Raw genomic sequence first — 21,962 nt, forward strand, 5'->3', positions numbered from 1 at the left:
AGACAGTCAAGCAAATAGGAAAGAAAATCAGAGTATCAATTCTGCATGTGGTGAAGATCATGAAAGCTTTGCTAATAAACTCAGTAAAAGAAAAATGTCTCAATTGTGCATGTCACAATGTTCACAATTGTCTGTATATGACTAGAAATGGGAAAAGCATGGGAAAAGCATGGGCTTCACATACTGTATCCACCACTGTTAAACCTTTTACTGGGCACACTTAACAACACAAAACAACTTCCAACAGGAGACCAGGTACAATGATGTGCTAATTTGTCTCTGCATATTATATTCAGACAATCTGGGATTGATTTGTTTATCAAACAGAAGAATTGACAAAACCTCGCAGCCATTGGTGCTGTGCTTCTTTTCAGATTTTCATACCACTGCTTTACAAAAACGTAATTACAGCATGAATATGAAGGGCTGGAAAGTTTACCAGGTATCTGTTTTAATGCAGACTCCTATCTAAGATAAGGACTAGGGTTAAGTCTTTCCAGTCTTTTAATTTTACTTTTTCTTCCATTCCAGGAGCTTTAAAGATCTGCTCAGCAATTACTCCAAAGATTGGTGCACCTTCACCAATCCACACTGATAAGCTTCTGTTACAGAGCCCAAGAAACAGATTCTTTACAGCCAACAGTTGAGAGATTGGATTTTCCCTTTCTATGAGGATCTTTTGGAAGATTTCTGATACAAAATGTGCACAGACACATGAATATGTACACACAATCACATGATTTTAATTTACAGTAAGTTATTTTATATTATTATTAATGACTTATGAAGACACATATAGCCCACCCTTGAGTCTTGCTTTCATAGTACATAATAGTTTAAGCAATATGTCAAACTCTAGATCCCTTGATCTCACTGGCAAAGCTTCAACTGACTTCACTGCATGCAGAACTGAATCCCATATATATTTTCATGCTATTTAATGTTGACTGATTTCCTGGAAGATGTGCATTCATCATTGTAAACCAGTTAATGGGAAAGCTGGAAGAAGGAAGTCTTGACATACACTTCTTGAAATGCACTTATGCATGTCTGATAAACTGCTTCAAAAATTAAACATGGGCAACCCAATCTGCCAAGTAAACACAAAGAGAAATTATTCTGCATTAATTTCAAAGTATTTTTAAGCAACAAAGAGTAACAAGGGTAACCAAAGGGAAAGCAACAGAAAAGCAGGATGTCTGAACTGAACTGGACCTAAGTCTAGCCTAAAACAATCACAGGGAAGAGCTTGACCCACAGTCCTGTTTTTTTTGTAAAAGTATTAATGGTGAAATTACTACAATTTTTTTTTTTGCTTGCTTCCATTCCTAGACACTAGGTTAGACCTTGTACACTTACTATCTCTTGTTTTTCTCAGAGGTTTCCATGTGGACAATAGCTGCAATGATAGATTCATAAGGGACGGCAGCAATCATCGCGCCATCTGCTGAACCACTGATGTCATCATCTGTGTATTCCTTTCATGTAGCTAAATGTAAATGTGATTTCTATCTCTGTTCAAAGCTTTGAAAGGGACATTTAATGATGGAGCTATAAATAACAGAGGAGGATCTCTATCTGTGATTCCTCCCTGGCCTTTTTAATGTGCATTTCCTTTTACAGCCGAAGCTGCTTCAATTTTCCTGAGATTCTGCTGAATCTCCTACAGAAAGAGTTTCTGCTCTAAACCACAGTGCTATAAACAGATTGCTGACTAATGTGCCATGTTCTTGTACATTACAACTACAGCTTCCTTCTAGACAGTACAATCTTGATACACCCTATAATGAAGCCTTTAAGGCTGGAGAAAACAGAAAGTCTACCAAATCTTGTAGCAAAGCCACATTTTTTTTTGTCCTCTCTGTTTCCTCTCCTCTATTTCACCCCCACTGTATTTTGAGAGCCTGCTTTTAAAATACAACTGCAGTGGCTAAAAAAAAAATAAAATAAAATAAAAAAAGAGTAAAAACGATAGAAATAACAGCAAAAACAAAGGAAGAAAAAAATGTTTTACATGAATCTTTGTATAGAAAAATATACGTGCCATTCCCCATTTTCTAGGGTGCAATTAGTCTAACTTATAACTGGAAGACTGCACAGGTTTCAACCTACATTTTTATACCAGCAATAGGGTGCAGTCTATCTAGCTCAATGTTCATATATTTAATACAAATAACCTAGGAAGTGCTCCCAGATGGCAGGCACTGTCAATAAGTAAATTTTAATTTGTTCAGCTGTGGATGATCACTTTTCCTTTGCAACATGCAGCTCTCTTCCTGGCTCTAGTTAATAGCATGATGCTCAATCACACACACACACACAGAATCACTAAGTTGGAAGAGACCTTCAAGATCACCGAGTTCAACCCAGCTCTAACACCTCAAATAGACTACAGTACTGACTGCCATGTCCAGTCTTTTTTTAAACACATCCAGGGATGGTGATTCCACCACCTCCCCAGGCAGACAATTCCAATACTTTATCACCCTTTCTGTAAAAAACTTTTTCCTAATATCAATGTCCTGTCTCACATCAATCTATTTTATGCTGGAGGAAAAAAAAAAAAAAACTATGAGATCTATTATAAGAATTATAATTAATTTCTAATTTATATTTAACGCTACTTAAAGTAATTTTTGATACCAAATGAATAAGGAACTCGTAGAGACACCATATTCTGTGCTAGCAAGTCTGTACAGAGTAGATGAGTATGAGCAGAAGACAATGCCACTAGTCATTAGAGAAGACACTAAAGAACCTTTTTCTTCTTGTTTAGATCATCCTAATCTATTCAGCCCCTAGGAAAGAGAAAACTAAGAATGGACTGGACTGCACCAGACAGTATCTCCAGTTCCTGTGGTGTCTGGCCCACGCAGATACCAAATGATTCCCTACCACAGGGAATTTGTTGCCACAAGCTGTGCAAGCCCTGCTGCCCCAGGGTCCCAGAGGGTGAGCTGCAGTGCAGGAACAACAAACACTCTCTGCAGCTTCGAGGAGGAAGTCAGAGGTGCACATGGGCACTAAATCTTCTTCTAGTCTTCAGATCAAATAACTGAGCACTCCAGATTGACCTCATATTGTGATTTCACTGGGATTACAGGAGCAGCACTGGAATGCTACGCAAAGGTGCAATTTTCCTGGGACAAACCTTAGGAAGCATAAATCTAATTTATATTTATACAAATATAATATATATTTATATGTAAACAAAGCATTTTTGAAGCCTTTTTTTGATTTTTTATACAGGACACATTCCACCTTCTGATGATTCAGCTATTTTTAATTACAAGTTTATGAAATAGCCCCATCATATAGAATCATATTTTAGTAATCCAAGGAATATAGAAAATCTATTGTTAAAATAAATCAATTGTATCTACACTACTATTGCAGTGGTATTTTGAGAACAATGTGTCATTAGCCACCTATGCCTGGTTGTTTCAAAAGCACATTTCCATATCATTAGTCTTCAGGGTAAAAGATATCACAAAAGTTACTATACATTCATCTGTGTTCATTCCACTCCACTTCAATTTAATAGTAAATTTAAAGAAATGCGTTGGACACTCCAGACAAGAAAGCCTCATTGCAGCTATTTCAGTTTCAGACAGTCAAGTCACCAGACTTTGCAACTCAGCAGAATGTTATGTAGCACAACTGGTGCTATTTCAGATGCTATTGTTTCTCAATTCTGTCACCTTTTCTCACACAGAAATATTCAGTGAATGGCTTAATCAGCTGCAGTCAGCTCATTTAAATGCTATGGAAATGCAGCAAGAATGGAAATGAATGCAATGGAGAAAAAACGAAGTTCATTCCTAGACTACAAATACTGGTATGTCAAATGTCAGTATCTGAAGAACTGAAAGAAATGAAGCAATGTGGAGGAATGAAGTAGCATCTGGCCAAAATCAGCAGCTTCAGAAATTAAGTTCTTAAGCACAAATAATCAAATTGAAAACCAACAAGCAGCCAGAAGACCCCTGCACCAAGCAGTGTAGGTGGCTTACACCCAGCTCCTCAGGGCCAGTCCCTCCTGAGCCTCCCCCAGGGATGGAGAAGGCTACTCCTGGCCCACAGGGTATTTCAGAAGTACTTCCTTGTGGGTTTATCCAAGCCAAAGGGCCCACAATCATGCAGGAGTAGCATCACAGCCTCTAGGCTGAATTTAATACTTTTGCACACTTGTGTGGCATACCCTGGACGTGTGAGAATAGTAAGATGCATGGGAGGCTACAAGCCATGACAAGGTAATGCTGGAAGACTGCTCAGGGTTAAGAGCAGGAAACAGTTCTGCGGCAGGAACATCTGTAGCACCATCAGGTGGGTCTTGGGGTGAACTGACACCCAAAACTGCACCCGAGCTTTGTTCCAGAGAGAACTGAATGACAGCATTAAAACCAGCAAACAAAACAGGGAGCAAACTGACTTGCAAACTAGGAATTGAGGTTTGGGAGTAGGCTGGGAATACAAGTTATTTGGCTTTCTTCCTGTGCCCTATTTTCATTTTGTTAAAACAGAACTAAGCTGTAAAAACATTAAGCATCAAACATAATCATTCTAAAGCTATTTGAAGGAGTGAGGACATCCACAGCTATGTATTTCTTGGGCCCTGCACTTGAAGCAAAACTATATGAAGAATTTGTTTTGGCACCCAAGTCAGAGCTCCAGAATAAAAGCTTAAAACCTAATGATTTGTAGGACGGACCCCATTGCCCTTGTTTCATTTCATTATGGTACTACACACTTCACACTAATATCCAAGAAATATCAGTCACATCAATACCTGAGGACAAGTGTTACTCTGCTGCAGAACACTGTTAGAAATGCTCCCCATTGGTAGTTTCAGAATATCAGTGAGCTGAAAATGTAAAAATGCCTATCAAGCTTATGGATAATTATCGAGACTTGACTTCAAATTCCATCCAGTTTTAAGTCTATACAGGAGAACAAAGCCTCCAGCTAGTTTTCCTTCCAGCCACTTTCCTTACCATGCCCAGCCTACAGAAAAACCTCCACACTGGAATTCAAACCCAGACAGGAATATTTTCTGGCTCTTATTTGATCACTCTTTAACCATTTATCTCTGTCTGGGGGAAAAGTCCTGAGTATTAATTAATTAAGTATCATGATAATAATTATCAAAGAACAAAACAGTGAAATTTTCTAAGCATCTGAGGCGTGTCAGCACTGTCATAAGCTCCTTTGGAAGATAACTCCCACTCCAGAGTGGTATTAAGGAAAGCAGATGAAGACTCATTGGTATAAATAGAGCAAAGATAAGGTTTATCTTAGCCTTTACAAACTGTCTTTCTTATCAAATCCTTTGCTAAAAAATACATTTTTTAATACATTTTACTATATAAGTCAAACTAAAAGAATTTTTTTTTCTTGAAAGCATGGACTCTGAACTAAGCTAAAGGGACTCTGTTTGGTTAGATCTTAATTTTTTCATTTAACGCTGCAACATTACAACATACTTTTCCTTAATACACAATATGATCTTGTGTTGGTTCAAGGTGGTGGAGCTGTAGTTCCCAAGCAGCTTTGCAGTGAAAAGGCTTATTTTTCAAAAAAATGAGGCTGCCTTCACATTCACACCTGAAGAAACATGCAAAAGTGTGTATTTGTGTAGAGGATATTTCAAATATGTGCTGACTGAGTATAAAGCAAACTTCTGAAATTCTTCATGCTGCTTCCCAAAGCCCCACTTCATCTCTGTACAAACTGTGATTTTTCAGAATATTTTTGTGCACAAGACAGCTTTTCAAGGGCCCTGTAACTCTTGTAGCTTGTCTTACAAACATAAACCAAACCATGTTGGCCAAGTCCTTCCGTAACAGAGCTGCACCTTTAAATACCACTAATGCCAGATGGTCTCAGCATATAAAGCAGCATGAGACAACATATTAATGCTACTCAAAGAAGCAACTTGTGCTAGCAGCAGACCAATGAAATCAGTCTCAGGCTGCTAATCCTATCTGTCTCCATGGCAACATCTATTTCAGACAATTCTGCAATTTTCAAGTCAGATGAGCTTCTTGGCTCCTAAACTTCTCTATTCAGGAGGTGTTCCATTGTCAGGTACTTTTTCATCTTGTATTGGCTACTGATATAATACAGATTTTATTTTTATCAGCTGCTTCATGGAGTATCAAGGAACAGACTCTCCCCTGTTTATTTATAGGCTTTTCCACTAAAGATTTGTACTGAAAGATTTTCACTGAAGGTTAGCAATATTTATTTTGACTATGGATTTGTTCCCTTAACTGCAACACGTGGAAACCTTGCAAATATTGATATCTCTGTTGTGACTCTCCCTATCAGCATCTGAAAAAAAGGAATTCATTCCTTCTTCATATTTATCTGCAATGAAGGCAGATTTTTACACAAAACAAAAAACTGTGTATCTGCAGCAGCCAAATAGGGAAAGAAACCCTTGATGACTCCTCACCATATGTCCATTAGCACAGCTAAGTCAACACAAATGTAGGGGCTACTTGCTACTAGGAAAAATCTGACAGGAAGCAGGTAGGAACTGCCTCTTAAAGACAGATCAAATACTGAACCACCTGCTGTCTCTCAAGTACCTCCACCCTGGATACATGGCACAGCCATGGAAGCTGATAAGGCATGGAGAGGAGAATCTGAGTCACAGGGAGAGGGTGTTCTTACCCAAAACCACAAAAAGTTCCCAGCAGAGCCAGGAAAGTAGCCAGCCATCCTTTACCACAAAATAGCTTTTGCTCTCTATGAAACAACTTCTTACAATGGCAATGTTTAAAATTTAAGCATGTGAAAGCTCAGCTCCCAACCCCACAGCTTTTTTTCTCTCCATCCCTCTGTGTACTGATGTCACCAAAGATAAGGAAGACATTTCATCCAGAACAGAATAAACTTGGGCCACTCATTTTTTTTAAGTGCAGGCTATTACAAAATCAGAGTCACATTTAACTTTCTCTTTTTAGGGTACAAGTTGGCTTAAACATTTAGGATTTTTAATTATAAGTATTTATAAGCCTCTTGCTTAAATTCAGACGTACAGCTCCCACTGACTTCAGTTTGATTTTTGGATGCTCAGCAGCTGGGTGGGAGGAAAAAATTTGAACATGCTCTAGTCTTACCAGGTGAAGATCTGACATGGAGAGTCAGCTTACCATAGTCACAAGGCTTTCTTTGAAGTACCATTTTTCAGATGTGTAAAAAGTGTCTATTTATGTCTTAGACTCACCCCAATTTTGCTTATAGTTCCAGAACTGTGCAATAAGCCAAAATGCTGTCAAAATCGCAAAATATTTTGTTTAGCACAGGAAAAAAAGGTCCATTTTGAATTATCAACATGCAAGTTGTAACTACTCATAACGCTGAAGAACAACAATGTGTAACTGAAGGACAGTGATGCTGAGTTTGAGGGACCCAAAAATAAAATTCAAATGAAAGTTTTGCAGCCAGAAATGTCAGGGGATGAGCATGTGGCAACTCACACACGTATTATCCAGATATCTCTAATGTGATGGTATGGCAAAAACAACTATGGAGAAAGTTTTAACCTTTCACTGTCCTTTCCCTTTGTATCTTTGAACTCTTAGTTGTATTTCTCATAGCAAAATACTGTATGATTTCTCTTTTGTTTGGAGAACTAATATGACAAACTTCTGGGCCGTACTTTCTAGACACCTACCAGACCATTAGACCAGCAAGGATGTCTTTGCCAGGAGAACAGTTCAATAAACTTTGGCCAGTCTGATGTCTGCCCTGATCAAACAACTCTTTTCATTCGGCTTTAAGGCAAATCCATACCAAAGCATAAATACCCAAAATGTTATTCAAGTTGTTCTTGCTTTGGGCAGGCTCTGCAGCCAGAAGAGTATGTTTGATCATAAATCAGGCAGTTCACACTCCACACCCATGTGCAGCTCCATGCAAAGAACAGGTGTCTCCACGGGACTTGATTTGCAAGCAAACAAGGATGTGAGGTTTTGCTCATAATTCAGTTTGAGCAATTACCAGGAAGCAGCTGCCAGCTTATCCAGTTATAAAAGTCTCACTTCGGAAATTAATTAAAAACAAATTTTTATTGCCTTTGAACTGCCAGCCACAGGTTTATGATTCAAGATTGTCTCTTACCTGGCCATTGTAGGTACACAGACACATCCCCAACATACAGCTTCATATTGGCCAAACCTCTTTTTACTACACAGACTCTTGATGTCTTCATTTAGCCCACCATACTAGCAAACCTTCATATATAACATCCCATTCCCACTGAATTAATCGAACACTGGATTTTGATGTACACCTTATTTCAAAATGAAGTTTACACCTTTTATTCTGCTCCTTGTAACCCCAGCAATCATTTTAATTACCTTACTCAGAAGCCTTAAAGTACATACTGTGGTTTTCACTTTTCGCTGATTCCACAAAATTTTAAGAGAATTGAGTTAATAGTCTTCACACTTGAATTCCCAATTCAATTGGAGGGGGAAAAAAACCCCAAGGAAACAAAATAGTAAGTCTCTATGGTAATACATGCATGGGACTTGTGTTTAAAAGAAAATGTAGACCAAAAAAAGATGTTGACATGATGTTTTTGTTTTGTTTTGTTTGTTTTTTTTTTTCTTAGGAGGAACATGAATTAAAATAAGTATGAGGACTTAACAAAATAAACAAATCTGCTGAAAAAAGCTGAGACAGTGTTCATAAACTGTATGTTTTGCAAAGACAGCACATAAAGCACAACAAGGTACATTAGATGATGATACATGAAGGCTGGGATTCACCAGATCTTAACCATAAGCTCTTGCACACATTCCTAAGTCAGAAGCCTGTCCAGTGCTCCTCTTACAGACAGGAGAGAAAACAGATGTTTCCAGAGGGCACTGAGGCACAGCCAAGAGCTGTTCCTGCTGACCAGGAAAAGGGAGATTCCAGCATGAATATGCACACCCACTATGGAGGCTACTAAATCACCTGCCATCTTTGAAAATAGAAATTAGATGTAATGAAAACAAAACTAATCCCAAACAAGTTTTAATACTAAATTATCAGCTGAGTCTAGCAGCAACTCCACTGTTACAATCAAAAAATTGTGTTTATTCTGAAACTGGAAGATTTCTCTTGTGTTTTTCACCCTCCATGTAATTTAAAGGCTTGAGATATTGATTACTAAGTTACAGAATAATAAAGTTTGTCCTGAAAAAAAAATTAAAAATATTTTAGTAATGAGGTCACTTTTGATAAATCACATAACTACGACTTACTGGCTTTAATAATACACATCACAAAACGTTGGGAAATACCTATGCTTGATAGACTTCTCACGAATTCTCTGGAGTCTGCATTATTGTCACCCTAATAAAACATCACTTTAAGCCAAGACAATGACAAAACAGGCCCTGAATATTCTGCATACTCAGACTCATTTTAAGCCTGAAAAGTAAAACAACTGCCTTCTGTAGAGTCATGTTTATTCTTAATGCTCACAGACCTTTTTACCCCCAGTTTGTTTACCATTTGTGTTATTCCAGTAAATAAAAGATAAAGTGCTGAGATGCAGTAGCTGGGATTCACTGTGTTTCCCAGGTAGCACACAGCCTCTATTAACCCTTTTTCAAATGTTCTAACGAAAAGGGAAGTCTTTAAATCCGTCAGTCAGTGAAGCGATTTGGAGTGAGAGTCTTGTATCTCTGGAGAACACTGCAGAGGGCCTGGCACAGCTGCCTAACCACACTTGCTGGGAATTTCCATTGACTTCAATGGGAACGTGAATGGCATTAACAACCAGCTGCCAATGTGATCTGTAAACGTGTCTGCCTCTCCTAGAACTGCACCAGTCCTGGGAGACGCTTTTCCCTTCGTATTCTACACCTCTATTTTTAGCTGAACAGGAAAACAATGAGATAGAATGAAATCAGAACTACTAAGGGAATATTATTTAAGAAAGATAAAATTAAGGAAGAAAAATCTAAAAGTCTAAAAAATTCACTCAGCACATCTTGCAGCCATCTTCATGCTGCTCTGCAGCCCCCCCGAGACCTGCACAACCTGCACAGTCTGTGAAGGACACTGAACATCCCACTCTGAATGCAGGCAGCATTAAAATAGTCCTGCCAGAAACTACCCCAGGCCAAATCCTGGCTGGGTAACTTCAGGAGGATATCCTAACCGGCACAAAAACCCTTCAGGACTTTTGCTGGAAAGGTAATTACAGCTTCTCAGCCTCCTGTAGAATGCAGGTACAGCCCGCCCCAGATCTGCACTCCCAGCAGACAAGTCAGTGGCATATCCCTGACAGTGTTCCATGAGAAAGCCAGAACATCCTCACAAGCTCCGAAAGAAAATCTGTTCCCTGAGGCACAAAGGAAAGAAAAATTCCAAATGCAGAAGGCCTCATGAGGAGTAAGTTCAACCACGTTTTACTCTGCATTTTCTATCCACCCCTACAGAGACACCAGAGCTGCCCTGCTCCCACTCATCTGGTGCTGCAGGTGCCCAGACAGCAGCTCACCTTTAAAGAGGATTGCAGACCTAAGCCAGGAGAGCAGCTAAAGCACAGCTGACAGAAAGGGTGAAAGCACAACATGGTCAGCACGGCATCTCCCATGTTGCTGATGCAAAGTGTTCTGCTGACACCGACCTATTTAGAGCCCCAACCTTTATGCAGTGCAGCTGGATGAGCATGGACAAAGTGCACATACATTTACCAGCAACCAGCCCTGAACCATTCAACATCTCCCTTCAAAATGGGAACAATCTATGAGTGGCTGTTGATAAAAGCTGCTGTTTGCTTAAACCTCGAGCACACAAATTAGGCTTGCTGTCTAATATCTAGATTTAATAACAAGCTCTTGCCATATGCAATTTGTATTAATGCTTTGCAAATACAGGAAAGATCAACAGGTCCAATCAAAGAGCTCATAAGATTTTTATGTGCAGATTTGGAGCTCAAGGAAAAGAAAGATTTAGAAAATCAAGTGCCATTAACTGTAGATAATGAGGTTAGAACAGCTGTACCTGATGGCATCACCATAACCAAGAGACAGCTGTGTGCTTTCTGACATCACCAGTGATACAACACGCTGCCACCAAGCCCAGCACTGCACCCACCCACCTGAAGCAGGGCAGCCCATAAGAGCCACAGGTGACATCCAGTGGTCTCCCCACTCAGGCTGCCACCTACAGCTGATCCCTGCCCATGCTGGGCTGAAACCTCAGCAGCCACCTACACGTTTGCTCGTTTTTCTTCCTGCCCTCTCTTTTGAAAAAGAGCAACACTTGTTCATGGTTCTCTTAAATGGCTGCAGAGTAATTAAGATTACAATAAATCAAGAAATATTTTAAAATGGGTTTTGTGCAACAGTGAAAAAGATATCACGAGAAACAATTTTTCTTCCTGTAAATTCATTGGCTTTTTTTATTGTGACTTCTTACCACTAAAAGTACCAGCTGGCATGGCTGGTGTCACAGCTGAATACGGGCGCACTTCATTGACAGAATAAAAACCTGTTTGTATTAGCAGACAGATCTTGGATTTCTCCATTCATCAATACAGGGCCATGATTTTCACTTCTCTCTTAGTCACCCTCTAATTATTTTTTGCAGCAGGAAATGGTTCTAGCACTGCCTGGCTGGGGTGTGAGAAACTGAGAGCCTCACATCTGGGGGCTTTGGAGGGGCTGGTACAGGAGCTGCAGTTTGGGAAGCCGAGAAGCTGATTTAGGCTCAGTGCCAGCAGTGACCGACCCAACTCATTTCCTCACCCTGCCAAGTGGAGTCTTTGATAAAGTGATGGGTCCAAGGATTATTGTAGCTGAGTTGCACCTCATAAAATTTACTGAAGTCACACCCACAGGGCCCTGCAAATATTTCAAGCCACAGCTGCACTGCTCAATTCACACAGGGTGTGCTCCTGCCTCACCACTCCATGATGCTTTGTTTGAAACTGCAAACAATGTCATTTTCTAGAAAATCAGTTGTCTCACTCAACTACAAATTAACAATTTCCTTCTACTTGAGGTATTTTTAAAGATGCTTGTGGGGAAAAGGATGAACAATAAAATAACTAACATTCTGTTCAACAGAACAACAGACATCCACAGCAAGAGCCTATTTCCTCTCTCAAGAGCAGTTGGTATTCTCCTGCAGCAAAGTGTTGCTTAGTTTGTCCCAGGAAAAAAAAAAAAAAAAAAAAAAAAAAAGGTAAATAAATAGATAAATAAATACAAAATAGAATCTGTGCTTTACCATCAAACGTTCTGTTTTCCCCTGGTCCACCACCAGCTTCCCACAATCTCTTTCTCCTCATTTTATCTGACCTCGCAATCCACTGCCTCCTATCAACTTTGACAAATTTTGGTGAGCACAAGGAGAAAACTGTATTTTCTCATGTAATCAAAGATACTCCAAAACATTTTTACTGCTTCCAGTCTGTGTTCATGCAACACCTTCCACAGGTAACCACTGACAGAGTCTCATTCAAGTCTTCCTCTGCCTTCACCGCCTTGTCCTGAGCGACTCAAAGGGAGGATTTCTGCCTTGTTATAAAAATTTATCAAGCTCAAATGCCTTTATCCCTGGGTTGTGTTTTTCCTTATTCAAGGGCTTCTTTTCCATCAGTGACTGCAGGCTCTAATCTCCCATACCAGTGCAGTATCAGCCTAAAGAAACCGTTGCCACAATAAACACCCAAACAAATATCTAAAAAAAACCCACAAAAAAGAAATCCCAAAAAACACCACAAAATGAACAAAATTACAAATATTAGCCCAAATGTTGCTTGGCATGAAGCACAGTTGAAGCACAGGTAGTGTGGTGTTCAAGTTTGCAGAAAGGCAGCACATTTTCTGAGTGTTTAATGTAGCATCAGAAATTTTAGGCAGTCTCACACTTCTGGTGTTTATCATGTCCCCAGTCAGAGCTCAGTGAAGGCTCCTCTCATAACGCCCAACTGACTCATTGGGTTTCCAAGGCTTGCAAAGACACTTGGCATGATTATGCAAGAAACCAGACTAGTCATTCTGACTTCCAATGCAGTATCAGGCCTCTAAGAAAATACTTCTAATGAATATTTATCCCAAGAAAAAATGAGGACTTGATGATTTGTTCCAGTTTTTTCATTCACCAAGGACTTTTTCCAGTTGCCTTGAAGGTCTAAAGCAGATTTCTGAAGTTTTCCTATTTCTCTCAAGCAATTTTTAAAAACATTGCACATATATTACAAATTAATTTTCAAAAATAGCTGACACTCTAAAATTGAAGTTGATTTATATGCTTGCACACGATCAAATGCATTGACACAAGGCTACACAGCCTCTATGTGCAGCTACACAGCAATACATGTGATTATGCAATGGTTGCATGTATATGCACTATTTGATTTACTCAGTACAAAGCCTCTTTACTCAGTACAAAGAGTCTTTACTGATGCTCTGCTGACACTTTCCTGATCTATTTTGTCATCAGCTTGCTCACTAAGTGAACACAAACATTTTTTTGTTTCACAGCTGTTCACTAGATGATTCAGGTATCATCCCTGTGTACTCATCAGCCTTCTAGAAGCATGAACTCTTTGTAGACTATAAATCTATGAACCACAGCATACATTTTGTTCACACTTCCCTATACTTAAAAAATAAATCCTGTAACACTCAGGATATCTTGCAGGAATGGATTATCTTCAGAACTCACGACTTTTTAGCTGTCTGGGAAAAATGAAAAGTAACTATATGTATGTATATATGTGTGTCTTTGATTCCATCATTTTTTAAGAATAGTAGATGATGATAAACCAGATTCTGATCCTACAAAATTTACCACACAACATATCCTTATAGGAGTGGCCTGGGAATCAAACATGGATGCTCAGGGTGAGCAGGATTCCCCCTTCAGGTATAAGCAGAATCAGTCTCATATTTCCTGCCAAGGCTGGTACAAGGCTCCACTTCTTTTACTGCACAGCTTTAGAAAGCTCCCACAGAAAAAATAAACAGTGCTACCTTTTACTAGACAGTTGAAGAAAGGGCAGGTTTTTAAGAAAACGCCTCTAATGCAACCCTTGGCACAATATGTAGGTGCTTAAGCTCTGTAATAAAGAAGCATGGGAGGTATCAATGCTTTTACAATTCTTTTTAAGGAATGCAAGGGTAACTGTGCATGAGGTCTGTCTTGCACGGACCCAGATCTTCCCAAAAAGATCCCGAGTTTTCTCCCATGTGCCACTGCAGAGAGGAGTGGCTCTCCACTTTTTGAGGAATGTTCAGAACCTCGCAGAATGAAAGTGAGGATTGAAATAAAACAATGAATTTGCTCTGGTACAAACCCTGGTTAATCCCCTTCAAAAACCAGCATTTTCAGCATCCACCACTAAAGATTGGCAGCACTCATCACATTCCCTGACACGTGATTTGGACATTGCAACATGTGCCATTTCTGTCTATAGGGCTCTCTTAGGAAGGGGCCGAGCACATTCCAGGACATGTTTGACACTGTCTAGAGCTTGTATGTGGATGCAATCCATTGGAATTTCTCCTTTTTGCAGTTTGTTATTCATACACTGCTGGATTCCCTTTAGCTCAATGGCAAATGCTTTCTCCCAGCACTGACACCAAGAGAAGTGTGTCTCTAGGAGGAGGCACAGCCCCATCTCAGACTGCAGTGTGCTGCTCTTTTCCTCCCTTTCAGCCAGCTTGACACAACAGTCACAGAAATCTCAGGAGCTGCAGCGACTGTTCCCCAGCAGCAAAGCAAAATGTTATCATTCCAGTGTGCAAATCACACAGCAGCAATAGACTCATTTTTAGCTGCAGAATCCTCACTCCCTCTTATCAAGATGGCAACACACCACAAAGAAATTTTTCAAATTGCACTGCATTCCCTACATTTCCATCCCAAGACAATGCTTTCTTACCCTGCCTTCCTCTGACATCCCCCTCATGTCCAATATCCTACACCCTCCAAGTTCTACCTGCAGCCCCAGCATTGAGTCTCTTGCGGACACAAGGCAAGGTTACATTCAGGTCATAAAGCGGAATATTAAGCACTAATTGTATTGGCCAAATCCCCGGAGAGCCACAGAAGCCACACCTCCACCTACAAGTCACGGAGGTGCAGAGCTGTGCTGTAACCCAGCGGGGGAAATGTGGGGACACAGCTGCAGGATGGCTGGGCCAAAGAGGCACCGAGCATCTTTCACGGATAATCCCTTTCACGGACAGACATCAGCCACACCAGCGATTCTAAAAGCGGAAACGATGGAATAGACACAATCGTAGATGTAACACGAGTGCAGGGCATCCATCGCATCCCCTCTGATAACGATGTCCCAAGCTCTACCTACACACAAGCCCGTATCCCGAGCCATATGGGGATACCCTGGCCATGGCACGGCGCTCCCGCCTCCCGCTTCGTGCGGGGAAGGGCGGCCAGAGCCTGCCCTGCCCTGCCCTGCCCTGCCCTGGCCCATTTGATGGGGAATCCGGGCGTTTCTTGCGGCAACGGGCGCTGAATCCACCGGCAGCGGCTCCGAGCGCTCGGCGCCGGCTGCGGGCGGTGGCTGTGCCGGTGCCTGTGCCGGTGCCGGTGCCGGTGCCGGTGCCTGTGCCGGTGCCGCAGCCGCAGCGGGTGTGGCGGGGCCCGTTACCTGCGCTCAGGTGCGGCAGCGGCGGCCGCGGGCGGCCCTTACCGGGTTCGTGCTCTCCGGGGCGGTCCGAGATCTCGATGACCAGCAGCTCCCGGCCCTCGGCGCTGCGCCCCACCGTGTAGATCCTGCTGATGGCGGGGCACTGCAGCCACACGGCCACCAGCGCCTCCCGCAGCTCGGCGTAGCGGTGGTACTCGAAGGAGATGCCCTCCTCGGCGCTCAGGCGCCGCCGCCGGCTGGCGGCCCCCGGCAGGGGCTCCGCCGCGGCCCCGCAGGCAGCGAGCCCCGCGCACAGCGCCAGCAGCATCCGCACCGCCATCCTGCCCGCCCGCTGGCCGCCCGCACCCGCCGGGGGAGCAGGGACGGGGGAGCCGGGCAGGGGCGGGACCGGCCGCTCCGCTCCGCCCCGATCCGCGCCCCGAGCGCTCCGCGGAGGGCGGGCCCGAGCCGCGGGCCGGAGCCGCTCAAGCCGCTGCCGTCAACCAGCTGCGAAAATAACGCTGCGAGAACCCGGGCGCGCGGTTTCCGTACCGCCTCATCATTTTATTCGGTCCCGCTGCCACAAAGTAACTCCATGGATGAGTCAGTGCTATTGCAGGGCCACACAAATGCATTTGAGTGACAGGGAAAACTACAAGCCGTCATCCGTTAGGTCACTTTGCTCCTCAATTTATAAGGCGCCTTTGCTGCATCACAGAAAGGAAAGGACAAAGCAATACTCGAATTCCTGATTGTCCTGGGTTGCAGTGTGGGATGTACACAAAGTATTTATTCTATCACCATCTTCATGAACTGTTAAACCAGGTGGGGCAGTGTCTTCCCAGGCCCCTGCCTTTGGGCTCTTCTGCTCATGGCCCATCAACGCCTTGCCCATGACTCACAGGGAACTCCCTCCAGGAGTTATCTCTGTTTAATGGGCCATCAAGGACCCACTTCACAACTCATCATCCCATTGTGAGATGCTCTGCCCAGGGGGAGGAGCCAAGCATTCTCACCTGGATAGAATCTGGGGTTTGGGACAGGACAAGCAGCCCTTACCCACTGGATTCCCAGAGGAGCAGAGCTACCAGACCTTTCTACAGGATCACTGCTTCAGGAAGAGCCCCTCACCTGGACTGCTTCCACCATCCTGCTCAGGTTGTATTCTGACTCTGTCAGTGATCCTTTGTGCTATTGCATTTTTTTTATTTTATTTTTACCTTTTTACCTTTCTTCTTATTAAATTGTATCTCTGACTTGGAGCCTCTCACTCGTTTTGTTTTCAAACCACGACACTGATACTGACGGTACTCAGAGAGCGCGCCCCAGTCTGTTCAAAGCAAATCTCGTGTGAGAAGCCATACACCATATATTAATAAATCAGTTTCTTCTAGACCACACATACTACAGGCCTTCTGAAGCTGTGTTCTTTTCAGCTTTTTTCATAGGCACAGCTGTTTTGGTTATGTTGAAACACCCTGTAAAGGACAGTTCTAACAGCAAAAGGCTGAATGCTAAGGAGCAACTTCCATATTGGGTTGTTGATTTGGGCTTCAAGGGGGTTTTTTGCTTGCTTGACTTTTTTTTCTTAAGAACACAAAGACTTGCTGGGAAATGTTGGCAGGTTCAAAATTTTGAAAAGTGCACATCCAATTCATTCTTCTACAAACAGAATTTTGTCCTCAGTAATTTAATGCATGGTTATTCTGATCTTCTAATTTAAAGGAGTTAGCCTGTATAATACCTCCTTCTATCATCAATTAGTACTGAGTCAATTTTTAGGGAGATTTTTTAATATTTTTTGCTGATATTATGAATATTTTCCTAGATTGTGGGTGTCTATGTCAAATAAGGTGAAAATGGACACAACCTCTTCTAGGAGAATGTTTTCACTGACCTTTGGTGATGTGCCAGCTCAGAAAGTGATCCAGCATCTGAAACACAGACCTTGAATGCACAACTACTATCCATAAATACTTCAATATCTGTCTCAATTTACCTATACTTGTAACCTCCCAGGGCCCTGAATGTTAGTCCTGAATTACTTGATGTGTTTCTTCATAGCAAGAACCAAAGTTCAGCCCTTCCAGTTCTCACCATCTTCCAAAGCCAACTGGGTTCAGAAGCTCCCCTGCCCAGTTTAATTCCAGGGTCACAAGTAGGCAACCACATGCAAAGGGCACTTTCAGAGCACTTTTTTGAGCCTTTAACTCTTCATTCTTAATGCTAGAAAACTTTTGTAGATGCCTGTCATAGCACGTCCCATTAGCTCTGAGGTTATCACAACACTAATTTGTGTTGTTTTGCAAGACTTGGATATAGAGAGACTCCTTGATATGGTGTTTTCTCTGACCAAGATCACTGTTTGAATTTAGGATCACTTTCTGACTTTCCCCCTTCCTAACAGCATTAACTGGACTACCTTAAAAAATTTGTTTATGACACCACACTGCCTTAGAGCTATGTGCACATGTGCCCTCTCAGTGCTCCAAATGGAACTGCAAGTAATGGTAGCTGACCTAAGATAGTAAAGATTCACATTCTTTAGCAGTATTGGCTACACTCATCACGGGCTAAGTATTCCCGGTTTTTTAATCACTTTTTCTTGCACTCAGTATATAAAATAAACAAATCTCCTGATGCTGATTACATTATTTTCTGGGAGAACTTTCTGATCCAAAAAGCCTTCCTTTTCTTCTTTGTAGCAACTGTCATTGGCTTCTCTTCTAATTTAATTGACCAAAACACACCACTAAAAAACACAAGTAGGCTGGGAAACAATCTAATTATTTTCATCTCCTCAAGCAGTGAATTATTTTTCCACTACATAAATGTAGTCTTGCACCTAGATCTGAATGGCTTTACTTCTGTTTTCATACTAATTCACCCCCACTCTTAAAAAACTTAAGACAATGTGTACTTATAAAAACACATGCATATCCTGTGTAAAGCAGGGTGGTTTATATACTATCAAATATTTGAGCTCACAGATACATCAGAAATCCTAAAAACGCTCTACGATGGGGAGCAGATATTTACATTATTAACAAACCACTGCTAATACATACACTATGGAAACACTAAACATCCCTGGTTTATATTTGGAAAGAAGTTTTAATGCTAGGAATAAAATAACTCCAATCAATTTAAAAGAGAGAACAGTTGATCTCAGAGTTGACAAACCAGGTAAGTAGATAGAAATAACTGTAACTGTAAGAAGATTTTATAAAATTTACCAGAGTGCTGATTATATTCCCATATACTACACTTGACAGCTGTGGTCACTTGAAGCTGTGTCTTCAAGACAGAAGCATTTGTTACCAACTTTCAAAATATCTTGCACAAATCACTGGCTCTGCTTCTTGGATAGACTTGCAAAACAGAGCTGAGATCTAGGAAGCTGAGGCTTTTCCAGTACCTTGAGAAGGTGATTAATGCAAGGCAGGGCAAAAGAAGTACCACCACCAACAAAAAATTGAATTATAAAAATACAGACAAGTCACTTATGCAGGCAGTTACAGAAAGGGAGAGGGGAAAATCCACCTACCTTCCAAATTGTTTACTGCAGGACCAAATATTTTATTGCCTCCATCTGACTCACACATGTTACAGAAACCACACCCTATCAGGTATTTTGAACTGTTCTCTTGTTGGGTGGTGACTATCCTATATATGTAACAATTCTGCATTGATACTCTATAGACTGCAACTTACATTTCATACAAAATGTATTTGACATTTGCACCTACACAGATGGCAGTGACTTATTGCTGCCTGTTGTTGAAGTTTGCAGCAGTAATAACTGCTCCTGGGGTGATGCTGGGTCCTGGATATTGGACTGGAATGCCGTTTCTGAGAGATGCTATAGCCTGGCTATGGTGCCAAGCACTCACACAGAGAAACTGCCACGCAGGATCATTGTGAGGGCTTGAAAAACTGGCCGATAGGGCTTTTTAAAAGTGGTGAATCATGATCTTAGTGGAGCATTCTTCTGGCCTTCCACAGGCACTGGTATTTCAAGTCCAAGGGTTAATTTATTCAATGATTGCATAAATGTGAATCATAACTGATTAAAATGTGTGGATGACAAAGAATGGGGAATAATAAGGATATAGCAGCTCTGGAATGTGATTTACTTGCTAAGTCAAGCACACAAATATTTCAGAGCAGCCAATTGTGAATTGCACTCAAGAGCAAGAAATGTAAAACATAGATAGGTGACAGTCTAGCAAGCAGCATTGCCAGAAGCATTGAGAGATCACTAAAGATGGGTAATGACTGTATTTTCCAGTGCAATGCCTAGACAGAAGGATAATGATTAGGTGGGAGTATGTGATAATATCACAAGGTGGTGTTAGAGAAAACAACCTGGACACACTGTTCTGATATCTACAGCTGAAACAAGACTGAAAATTCACAGACAAGCCACAGCAGTGGCTTGAGAAACAGAGGGAATGTCTCACCCTGGAGGACAATACAACCTGGTGAAAAATAAACTGAAAAGTGATTTGGCTACTGTGTTTACTACCTTCACAGACAGAAATTTATAGCAGAACTAGTGACACAAAGTTGCCTTCTCCCTGGACCTGCTAGTTGCAGGTTTCAATGAACAAGATGTGCCAGAGGGGTGCAGCTGCCAGAGCAAGAGAGGCAGCCATAACTGGGCAGAAATTTGGAGGCAGTTAACCAGACACTGGTTAGCAATAACTATCAGTAGCCATAATAAAAGTTTCAATAATGGAATTTTTCAACAAAAATAAACATCAAAAATCTAGAAGCACATTACAGTTTAAAAAATTACCATAAAACATGCAGTATAACTCTGTGAGGAAAATAAATTACATCATATAATCTTAGAATCATAGTATCAGTCAATATTAATGTTTTCTGGCACACTGTGCTGCAGTGTAAAATAAGCCACCTTATTTCATATTTCACATCAGCTGCCAAAAGCAGGTGATTATTTTGCAGTACTAATCATTATAGTTTATCATACTTTTCAAGTTTTCATGGGGTTTTTTGACATTAACTCCAAGAAATTAATTCATGGTTTACATAGGACTTAACTCTTGTCATATCTTAAGGGACAGTACAAAGTTATTTCCCACAGATGAGCTTTAATTAAATTAAACTGGACTTCCAGAAAAAAACAATGTAGTGGAAAGAGTTCCTTCCCCACTTACTTCCCTGTACTACCACATTTAATTCTGTCTCTTTGTTGAAGAAGATAAAGGACAACTGATTGTGTAAGGTTTTGTTGTGTATTGTGAAGACCGAAAACTGCCAACCCATATGTTTATCTTTTTTTACTATTGCACAAAACCCTCTTTGTTTTCAGATCTGCACATACTCTATAGTCTCTCTCACAAAATATGGAGGGAAAAATTAGTAAAGTCTTATTTAATAAAGGCCTAAAATCTTAAAAATGGAACTTCCTAACACGATTCTTCATTTGCATAAAAAACACAAAGTAATGAGGTAGGTCATTTACTCACCAGCATCACATTCAGCAACAAATTCAGGTTCTACATTTGATAAAGCAGTGGGATGTGGCAAAATGCAGGTCCATCTGATTTCTGAAGAAAACAAGCCTGTGGTTTTCAAATGCAAGTTCCTGTGTTGAGAGGCCCAGAAGCCTTTTTTTTTTTTCCACAAAAAATAAATTTATAAAGTACAGCTAGCATAATTCTCTAGGGATTTGTTAAAAAAAGCAGATCAAAAGCAAGTATGTGATCACGTTGTACACTAAGGGTGAACATAAAATAACCCAAAAAACTAAAATAGCAATGGGTGTCAGAAAAACATGGATTCAAGTAATTTTAAAAGGTCCAAAAAACTCCCATGTACATTTCCCCAAATGATAGCGTTAAAATTGCATTCTTTATCTTTAAACCTCTTGAAGAATGGAATATACATTACAATTTTTTAAGTCAATCCCATCATGTTTTTAGCGCTCTGCTTCAGCTTTCCAGTTGCTGAGGAGTCACCAAGCTTTTACAAATGCCTTCAGTGGAATATTTAGGCAAGTGGCTCCCAGTTGTGCATAATTTTGCAGCAGTGTGAGGCTGCATTAAGGCAGCAGGCTGAGAAAAACTGAACAGAATGATGTTCACAGGGAAAAGCTGAAGCTCTGAAAGCTCCTTGTATTTTTAGGCTAATGCTTCAGTCAAATAAAGCAAAGTATGCTGCAGCTGCAGGATGGGAGTGGGAGTTGACAAAGCAGAGGATAATGGCCATCACCGAAATCTGATTAAAGAGGTTGCTTCCACCATGGAGAGTTCAGGCAGGGCATATGGATTCAGCAACACTTAAGTACCAATCCCTGTTAAAAGCTGAACAACAC

General features: G+C 41.1%; 1 protein-coding gene across 1 annotated transcript in view; it reads right to left on the reverse strand.

Annotated features, from left to right (window-relative positions):
• Nucleotides 1–15,959, reverse strand: part of CPE (carboxypeptidase E) — a gene marked incomplete at its 5' end in the record, with an annotated part of 55,648 nt that extends 39,689 nt beyond the window's left edge. The window contains one exon of the mRNA XM_083862382.1: nt 15,683–15,959. Coding sequence (XP_083718508.1) covers nt 15,683–15,959 — 277 coding nt within the window. The remainder of the gene's footprint in view (nt 1–15,682) is intronic.
• Nucleotides 15,960–21,962: the final 6,003 nt, after the last annotated feature.

The sequence above is a fragment of the Zosterops lateralis genome (genome assembly GCF_965231275.1).
Source record: "Zosterops lateralis genome assembly, chromosome: 5".
Lineage (NCBI taxonomy): Eukaryota > Metazoa > Chordata > Aves > Passeriformes > Zosteropidae > Zosterops > Zosterops lateralis.